This window comes from Leptopilina boulardi, unplaced genomic scaffold, assembly GCF_019393585.1.
Source record: "Leptopilina boulardi isolate dan_hultmark-lab unplaced genomic scaffold, ZJU_Lbou_2.1 LbouV2_368, whole genome shotgun sequence".
Classification (NCBI taxonomy): Eukaryota; Metazoa; Arthropoda; class Insecta; order Hymenoptera; family Figitidae; genus Leptopilina; species Leptopilina boulardi.
The window spans coordinates 6,338-17,235 of record NW_026137938.1 but is presented as its reverse complement, the minus strand read 5'-3'; the positions used below and the strand labels follow the sequence as shown (position 1 = coordinate 17,235).

At 28.8% G+C, this 10,898-nt stretch overlaps 1 protein-coding gene across 1 annotated transcript; it reads left to right on the top strand.

The window, feature by feature from the left end:
- Nucleotides 1-719: 719 nt before the first annotated feature.
- On the top strand, nt 720-8,731 carry LOC127287299 (uncharacterized). The gene is made up of 4 exons (XM_051314133.1): nt 720-950; nt 1,998-2,084; nt 4,077-4,284; nt 8,547-8,731. Exons 1-4 carry the CDS (start codon nt 720-722, stop codon nt 8,729-8,731), a joined length of 711 nt encoding a protein of 236 aa, XP_051170090.1.
- The last annotated feature ends 2,167 nt before the right edge of the window (nt 8,732-10,898 follow it).

Below are 10,898 nucleotides of genomic sequence, written 5' to 3'. Positions count from 1 at the left end.
AGTTACTTTTATGTTATTATTTTATTTATATTATATCATATTATATTACATATATGTATGTATATATATTATATAAATACTATTTATTATTTATTTATTATTCACAAATCTACTAATCTACTATCCACCCCAATCTCAAAAACTTAGATTATCGTCAATCAGGTATTTATTGTTATCAAAACACTGAAAACAGACTGTGTGATGAAGTTCGATGAATTCGATAGACTTTAATAAAATTTTTTTTTAAATGTTTGCCATATTAGATCTGCCATTTTGAATTTTTTAAAAATGACATCAGATTCATGATCAGCGACCTTAAACACCCCCGAGTAACGATTTTCAAGCGAATTCGATGGATTATAAATTTTTTTTTAAATAACCGCCATATTGGATCCGACATTTTGAACTTTATTATTTCAAACATACATTTCTAGAAAGCCTAGACCATCACCTTAAATTTTCACTTTGGATCATGTAAATCCGATGTTTTGTTGATGAGATTTAAAGTATTTTGTCACCCCGAGTTATCTCTGATCAATCCGTAGGGGGGTTAATCATTGTAAATCGAGTAGCGAACGAAAAATATAAGTTACGCGAGCTAAAATGTACTTCTTTTATGTCGATAAACAACAATCCATGATAGAAAATATTGTGCCACTAATTTGAATTTTTTTTTTTTTATCAAAATGTCCCCATCTCGTGAGATTTGCCCATATAAAATGTATGTTTTAATAGGCATTGAAAGTGACTACATCAAAAACATTGATGAACCAAGACATTTTAAAGGAAAAAAAAATGCACTTCTTCAGCAACGAGAACCACTCATTCAACCACAATCTAGCAACAACTTAATATTATTAGAAAATCCCCTACTACATACAGACGACCTCACTCAGTCACATCCTAGCGGCAACTTAGAGACGCCAGAAAATCCGCCATCTGTTAGAGAAGTATGTATAGTATAAAATACTTGACAAAAATAATGATAATTTGAATCCCATATAAATTCACGATTAAGTAAAGCCTGAGAAAATCAAAAAAGTTCACAGAAATACTTGATAAAATTAACTAAGTAAATGATTGAATGAAAGAATTACAACTGAAGGGTAGAATGACAAAAGGGGTCAAGCGCCAATTTATCGAAAATGAGGTTTTTGCATAAAAAAATCAAGAAAATTCATTTACACATTTCTGTAGAAGGATTTCCTTTTTTATTGCGTATTTAAATCAATTTTTAATAAAAATTAAATTAATAAAATAGCCTTAAATTTACTTTATTGCAACCTGATTGAAAAACAAAAGAAAGTGGTGAGTCAATAATATTATGCAGAATTTAACAAATTTAAAAAAAAACATTTTAATTTTATTTTAATATTTTAATTAATAAAATTAATAATAATAATAATATATTTTCAATTTTAAACAATTTTAAAATCATTTTGTAAGCAATTAATTCGTAATTTTCTTGAAAACAAACAATTTTTTAAAGGAATTTTTTTTTCTATTCATTTCGTCGATTCCATAGCAAGAAACTAATTTTCCAGTTTTTCTTTAAACTGTATATTTTTTTTATAATTAATGCTTAAAGAAAATGTGCACAGTTGATATAACCTCAAGGCACCACAGTTTTTTTTAATTTTATCGTTAATATGTAGGTTTATTTCAACAAATTGTTGTTTATTTATTAAAACATACTAATATATCGAAACGGTTTTCTCAGTTTTTTTTAAATGACCTGCAAAATTTTTAAAAATGTTTTTTTTACTTCCTGTAAAAACAGTGAATTGGCGCTTGACCCCTTTTGTCATTCTACCCTTCAACTGCAAATTTTTTTTGAGTAAGTGGGATTCTTTTTTCTTGTAGCCTTCGAATAAAAAATAAAGTGCCCTAAAATGTAAAATTTCTAATCGCGTTAACTTTTTGCATTTAATATTTTTACTCTTAAAAAAATCCACGTTGTAATTTCTGTTACAAATTCTACTAAATTCTACTTTTAGAACATGCAAATAGACAATGCTCAAGCGACAATTACAACAAACAGCTCTCAAGATGGACCGAAGCAATTCGATATTATTGATGACATGGTAAAATTATTTTTCATCTAAAAAATTTTTTTTTTCGTTACGCATGCAAAAAAAAAAAATTTGTCCGAGACACTACACTATACTGTATACTCATGTATATTCACCCGTTGAATTTTAATCTAAAGTCGCTGGATAAAAATTATGAGAAAGCATTAAAAAACTTTTGAAAACACCAATTACAAACAAAACAAGTTGTAAATTCAGATGTTCATTACATGAACATTTTGTTTCCTCTTTACGATCAGCAAAAAAATTTGCTTCCTCGTGGAGAAAGCATTAACATTGAAATAAACATACATAAATAATATAATAATATAAACATTTGAGTATACCTATACATTTGAGTTAAATTAAAAGAATTAATAGAAGTTAAAAAACCAAAAATTCACATTTCAGCAGATATTTCTAAAAATTAATGAAAAATAATATATAATTTATAATTATTTACAATATATCGATTTGTTTCAATTCAAGGAACACAATTATTTTATATTTAAACTTGAATTTAAATAAATACACAAATTTTCAGCTAAAATGTGAATTTTTAATTTTTTTAACTTTCATTAATTCTTTAAATTTACCTCAAATGTATACTTTATATATATCGATCGATTCGTTTTGACGTAAGGAATACAATTATTTCATATATAAACTTCAATTTAAAAAATCACAAATTTTTTTTGCAAAAATGTGAATTTTTGATTTTTTAACTTTCATTAATTCTTTAAATTTACCTCAAATGTACACTTTATATATATCGATCGATTCGTCTTGACGTAAGGAATACGATTTTATTATATATATAACCTTAAATTTTTATATTTAAAACTTTTTTCGATTAAAAAAAAATTTTTGGAAAAAAGACGATAAAATTTTTTTTTTGGGATATTTTTAAAAATCCTTTGGTCAGATTTGAGATATTAATATGATAAATGAGCCTACCAAATTTTATCTAAATCCATTAAAACCTGTTAAAGTTATCTTCTAAACAAAAAAGGGATCCACACACACACACACATACACATACATACATCCGGACAATTGATCAGGATCTCATATAACATGTTTCTATAAAGAAAAAAAATTGTTTCTGCCACTTTGAAAAGTTTTATAAACGAAAGGACTACAAAGCTTCCTCCACACGAGGAAGCAAAAGGAAACTTTTTTGATCGAAACACTGCGCTAGTATGTTCTCATATACTCTTACATTAGTTCAATTTCATAAGCGAATCTCAAAAAGTGCATGGTTTTTATATTAGTTTTAAAGGTTACCTTATAAATTTAAGTCAACACTGTATAAAAAGTCCGTGTTATTTTACTACGTCCGACATTTTTTCACATTCTTAAATATAACTATCGGTTGAATTACAAGCAACATAATTATATTAATTATAATATAATCTTGATATTCTTGATATTCAAGATCTTGATATTTGTACTTCGGATAATAGTGGAATTGCTTTATTTTAGTTATTATTATATGAATGGAGATGAATGAATAAATATATTTACAGAAAAATATAATTTTTCAGTTTACCGACAATATGACATCTGATAGATGTCATTTGAACAAAATAATTATTGATTTGTTTTTGTTGAGGTAGGCAAACAAAAACAAATGAATAATTATTTAGTTGAAATAACATCTGGAAGATGTCATGTTGCTGGTAAAGTTAAAAATTACATCTTTCTGTAAACATATTTCTTTATTCATCTCCATTCATGAACTAATAATTAAAATAAAGAAATTCCACTATTATCCCAAGTAAAAATATTAAGGCAGTTTGAATAATATAAATTCTTTATAAAGTTAGGTTTTATGTAAATTTTTACTGGGATATTACATAATGTTTCTCAAAGGCAACGAAAAATTCTATTTTTAAACTAATACATCGATTTTCTCAAAAATGTCTCGATGAAAGATTTTAAATTTTTTTACAAAGTACCCAGAATATTAAAATATTTTGTAAATCTTTTGTCCGTTTCTTATAGGTTTACATCAATGAAGAAGTATCTTTCTCCAAAGATGTGTGGGATGCATTGGATTTAACTATGAAACCTTCCATTCTAGCTAGAAACACAGCAGTTGCTATATGGCGCGATTTGTTACCAAGTAAATGTTTAGACCTCAAAGCGAAACCGAGATCAGTAGGTCAAGAACGAAGTCTTTGTTCGCCAAAAAAACTGGAAGCACTATATGGTATGTCTATTTAATTTTTAATTCAACTGAATTTTTATATAAAACAAATTTTATTCAACATTATTCAGCAAACTAGATTCTCTAGTTCAGAAAATTTTCATTTAAGGTATTAGTCGCGTAGATTCGTTTTCGTCAGATGTTTTTGAAAATTTACTTGACTATTCTACAACTTTTTATCTATAAAATAAGACCAAACTGATTAAAATTGACCATCTCTAAGTTTACATGCATTTTGTGCAAAACTCATAAATATTATTACATTTTGTTGTTTAATTTTTTAAAGAATCGTCAAGTTTTAATAAAAAACTAATATGCGGGACATTTTGAGGAAACAATTACTTACAATAAAAATGAACAATATCTACCATTTCGATTAGAAGTTATTGAAAATACAAGTTGAACCATTTATAACAAATACATAGTAAGTGATATCGTTGTCCAAAATAGTACAATACTGCATACGAATTATAAAAAGAAAGAGTATAGATATTTTATAATTGATCAACGCTGTATAAAATTTGTTAATAGGAGATAATATTTTTCACAATTCTGAAGCTTAAATTGAAAAAAAAATTTTTAAGAATTTTTGAACACGACATCCACGCGTCTAATACCTTCAAACAATTCCTATTTCACAAAATTCTTTTTTTATCAACATTTTACTTATTCGAATATTTATTTAATAGTATTTGCTGTTTACTGAATTTATGTGTAACAAAACACTTTATTTAACCGAATTTTAAATTTAACATATTTTGCATCCCTATGTTATGTAAGGTCGCATGAATAAGTACTAAAAATCAATTGATAGAATTTCCATTTATTTAAAATTGTAAATTGAAAAAACAAATCAAAATTCTGATCAATTATTTTTCGGTTAAGCCCTTCACTGTTAGAGACAAAATTGATGCTGTGGTCCCAAAATGTCCAACAAATTCTTGTCGACAAATTTTTATGAAACTTAGTGTTTTGCGAGTTTTTGTGGTCTGTGAATTAAAGAAAAAATTTCGTGAATTTTTCAATTGTTTATTAGTTAAAAAGAAAATAATGATTAATTAACCAAGCATCATTGATACCTGCAGTGTGCGAATAATGATATAAAAGAATTTATTGTACAATTTAAATAGAAAATTTCATTTATTTTGTATTAAGATGATCACGATACAACGTATGTTTCGCTGACAGTTTGGACCCCTAATTTCTCACGACACAGCGTATGCGTCGCTGACAGTGAAGCGATTAAGTATAAATTCTGTAGTGTGAGAAATCCCTGTGGGCAAAAAACCATGGTCGTTCTAAAAACGTTTTAAGGACGTTCTTAGAACGTTTCATGTCCACCAAATAATGTTCTGGAACATTTTACGAACATGGATGTTCAAATAATGTTCCAGAACATTATTTGGCAGACATGCAACGTTCTAAAAACGTTTTTAAAACGTTTTTAGAACGAACATGGTTTTTTGCCCACAGGGATCTGTTGAATGAAAACTGAATCTAATAATAATTCGAGCAAATGAGGAAAGTTTATCTTCTTGAGTATATCAGACGTATGAACGGAAAAAACTTAGACGGGAGAAAGAATTCAGAAATTTAGAAGAATTTAGAAATTTAGAAATCTCTCGATGAGGTTATTCTACCAACCTTCTGCCTGGACAATTGACCGTTATCGACAAAAAACGACAATTCGGTCGTCTGCCCGGTTGAAAAAACTTGTACAGGATCATGTATACGATCTTGCACATTTTCATTCTCCAGGTCATGTACAAGAGCAGCTAGTGAACATGCAAAAAGTTTGGAAACAACGATTTTGCACAAGAACATGCATATGTTTCTTCATGTAACAAAAGAAATCAAGTTTACGAGTCCGTGCTCGTGTACTCAAACAAAATTGTGTGTAAGATCATGTACAAGATCTTGAGTTTTCCCTTACAGTTTATTATTTTAATATGTAATAGCTGCGCAGTATAGCTTTCTATGGATAAATATAGCTTTGCAGTTGTTTTTCGCAGGTATGAACAAAAATTCTTTATGACCAATGTTAAAAATTTCCACAAATTTTGCAAAAATAAAAAAGTTTACACAAGGTCATGTACACGAACTTACGCACAATCCTTTACAAGTACACGAGCATGGACTCGAAAACTTGATTTCTTTAGTTACCATGAATAAACATAATATGCATGTTCTTGTACAAGATCGTTGTTGCAATTCTTTTACATGTTCACTTGCTGCTTTTGCATATGACCTAGTGAATGAACATGCACCAAAAAAAATGATGCTTTAGAATTAACTATATTTCGTTTATTAAATTTTTTGAGTGGTTTTAATCAAATTTTAAGTAGTGTAAATTAATTTTATGAAGTTAAATTTACCGGTGTAAATGAGTGTACATTGTTAAAGTCGCATTTTACAAAACCTTACCTCACTTTCTTTGACAAATTAAGAAGTGTTATTACATGATTTTTTTCACATCAAAGTGAAGTTGTTTGTGGATTTTACATTTTAAATCGAAGGAAATAAGTCATTAAATGTTTATTTCGACTGATGTGAATAATAATTTATTAGGAATAAATACCGAACTGTAACTATAGTTTATATTGTGACGTATTTTGAACTTAATTGTACTTATTTTTATAGGTAGAATTTACCAAGTTTTCATTGGTAGGGTTGGATAGTATACCATGAAAGTTAGTTGAAATAACTGATTTTTTTAATGATCACAACTTAAAATTTATAAATTAATTTTACCAACGAAGCTTTGTAATCACTCTAACGAACCACAGTGCTTGGTAAAATTTTGGTAAACGGGTACCAAGTTTTTTTTTCGGTGTGTGTAAGATCGGTGCACGATCATGCACAAGATCGTGTCACGATCCTGTACAAGTTTTTTCAACTGGGTGGTGGGACTATACCCGGCTGTAAAAATTTGTACAAGAAATTGTACAAGTTCTTGTACATGTTCATGCACGAACTTGTAGATTTTCTTGTACATGTTCAGTTAATATTCTTGAACAAGTTCAGCATCCGTAATTGAGACATGTTCTTGTATCAGAACTTTTACAAGATCATGGACAAGAAAATATACTTGTACATGAAAGCGTACATGTTCTTGCACATATTCTTGTCCAGGTTTCACGTACTAGTACTTTTACATGAACACGTTATGTTCTTGTAAAAGAACATTTGCATGAAAATGTTTTTTAAAAAAGTTTGAAATTTTAATAAGTTATAATTATTAAGACTCTTCACTTAAGCATGCTAAAAATTATTGCGCAGCTGTAAAGGCTTAAGGGGAGGCACCACCCCCAATTTTGACCCACTTTAATTTACATTATTAAACGAGGTTCTATTTTTTTTCTTGCATCATTTGGGTCCTAAAAACATACAGGATGGTCAAAAAAATAAAATTTTAATTTTTGACAATTTTAGAAATTAATTTTTTAAAAAAATTAATATTTTAAATATCTATCTTCTTTTTCAATTTTGACTATTTTTCATCGCCAATTTTTTTCCACGCTTTTTTAATGATTCTTAAGAATCTCTCGCATGGATTTTCAAAAATTTTATTTTTTTCAAAAAAAGAGCGAAAAATATTAGTTAAAACATCATTGCACTCTCCTATTAAATGTGTATCTTCTTTCACAATTTTAAGTATTTTTCATCGTCAAATTTTTTCCACACTTTTTTAATGATTTGTCAGAATCTCTCGCATGGATTTTCAAAAATATTAATTTTTTCGAAAAATAAAAATTCTAAAATGGTCAAAAATTAAAATTTTCTTTTTTTGACCACCTTATATGTTTTTAGGACCCAAATGATGCAAGAAAAAAAATATAACCTCATTTAATAATTTAAATTTAAGTGGGTCAAAATTGGGGGTAGTGCCTCCCCTTAACAATACTACTGCGCAGCCTTTAAAGTTTTTATTTTTACTAAACGAAGACATAAACAAACCTGTACATTTTCTTGTACATGTCATCACCAGAACTGGTTTAAGTTCAGCTGCTGAACATATACAATATGTTGTACGGGTATTTTCAATAGGCCTGATATACTCAAGCGGTTACACTTTTCGAAAGTTGTGAAAATTTCTATTTCAGAGTACTTATCATTTTATGATATTTAAAATTATTTTTTTCATATTATTAATCAAATACGGTGCCATGCTGTACCTAATAATTAGTCAATAATTGCTTACATTCACATGATTGTTTACATTTGACAAGTGCAACCTACCCTTCAAAGAAAAAATTTATTTTCAGATGTTGTTGCCTATCGATTCAAAAAATCTAATATTAATAAGTCCAGAGCATCTATCATAAAAATTTGCAGACAGCACTTATCAAGTAAAATTACTGATTTAAATACAAAAAAATTAAGTGCCACAGAAATAAGAGATTTACAACGCCGAGCTGCAGATAATGGTTACGTATTATTAATTTATTAACTAATTTATTTACAGGTAGGCTCTCATTGCGGCTACGAAAAACAACTCAAAATTTTAAACTTTATCTTGAAATATCTCCGTTCATCATTTTTTGCTATACGCCCTTCTTGCACATAACGCCTCAATTATACCATATTATAGGTATAAACTCAACAGAATTTAGTTATCTTTCATTAGCCTCAAACACGAAGTTAATTAATTGCATAGTTTAGGCACTACGATGTATCCCAGTTTGAAAAATCTTATTTCGAGAAATACAAGTTTAAAGATTTAAAAACATTTTTATATTAAATACAAGTGAGTTCAAGACCCAGTAGAAACGAAAATGTTTTTCGGATCGCAAAAACCGGAAAATAACTTTACTTACACAATCTACTCATATGGGTTAAAATTCCTCAACTATTCCCACCCCAAAAATTCCACTCTCGCGATTTATCTAAAATTCATCTTAACATAACTGTTATGGAACTTATTCAATTACACTTTTATTATAGAGTTTATGAAAAGGTTTTTTCTCTACTTTATGATTATGGAAACCAAATTATTTAATTTGTTCTTTTAAACTGTTTCTTCTTAAAAAAGAAAAAAATTTAATTTTCGCTGCTTAATGACAGAAATTGGATCTGATTATTTTCAAGGGCAAATTTAACTTGTTTACCTTAAAAACTACAATTTGTCAAATTTGACCTTGAAATTAAGCAGGTCTTATTTCTGTCAAAGTGTGATTTTAAAGCACACAAAAAATGCTGTGTTTTAAGACCAAAACAAAAAAATGTATATTAAATATTTAAAAATATATCAACATTTTCGTACTTGACAACCATTCTTTATCATATTTGCAACTCCTGCACAAAATTTAAACTCAATTCATTCAATATTTTACGAGAAAATTTCCGCCAAATTAACATTACAGACCTAACAGTCACATAACCTTAAACAGCAAAAATTAAATTTTTTTCTTAAATTTTAAGAAAAAACGCTTAATATTCATAAAATAGAGAAAAAATCCTTTCGAAAACCCTATATTAAAAGTATAATCGAGTGTCTCCATGCAATAAGGGGACGAGCGCGTTGTTGAAAGTGATAATACCAGTCAGGTAGCAGTGACAAGCCCTGAACCGCTCACTGCTACCTGACTGGTATTATCCCTTTCAACCACGCGCTCGTCCCCTTATTATATGGAGACACTCAATTGAATAAGTTTTATAGAAGTTATGTTAAGATGAAAATGTAGGTTCACTAGAACTGTACTTCAGCCAAGTTTCAATTCAATCTGAGAAATTAATTTTGGGGGAGGCACAATTGAGGAATTTTGACCCATATATAGCTTTTAAATAATGCAATAAAAAAAATTAATTTTTTGAACCGCCGCAATGAGAGCCTCCTCTTACTTGTCTGCCATAAGATGTTTTTAAAAAATTTATTTTTAACAAATATCAACCCTACTGAAAATTCTTGTACATTTCCCTGCACAAGTTGAGCAGCTCAACTCCTACCCTTACAGGAATGTGTAAATCTTCAGCACTAGAAATTAGAACAAATTCCTGTATATTTTTTGACGTGATAACGTCTTACTTCGAGGTTTAGGGATTCAGTCAGAAAAATTTGCGTTCATATCAACAACGATCTTAGTACAGCGCTGACAGTAAGTCATTGTTTTGTTTTCCTGTAGTCATTAGAGGCTGCGTCTACAACGGAGAAAAAATGTGTAGCGATCGTGTAGTGTAGTGTTGGCCTGTGTACATAGTATAGCCACAGTATTCCCACACAGCACTATATCTTGCTGTAAATTGCCTTTGAGTTTAAAACTAAGATTCGTAAATTTACAGCGTAAACTTCAGGTAAGGTTAAGGTGATTTACAAATGTCCGCCATTCGTAAGCTTACAGTGTAAAATTGTTGTCAGCTTACAGTTAAGCTTACTATACACAGAGAAAAAAAGCTGCCGCGACGGCTGTAAAGTCTTGCTATTGTAGCAGGAGTTGCACCGCCATTGAAACACTGCTGTTTTAACATCAAACACTGCCGTTTTATCATTGTGATACTGCGAACGCTCTGTAACACAATGCTAGAACGGTTGTGTTTCATGTTAAAACAGCAGTTTTCTGTTGGCAGTTGTAACACATGCCAAAGTAGTATGGCTTTACCACTAAAACAACAGTTTTTTC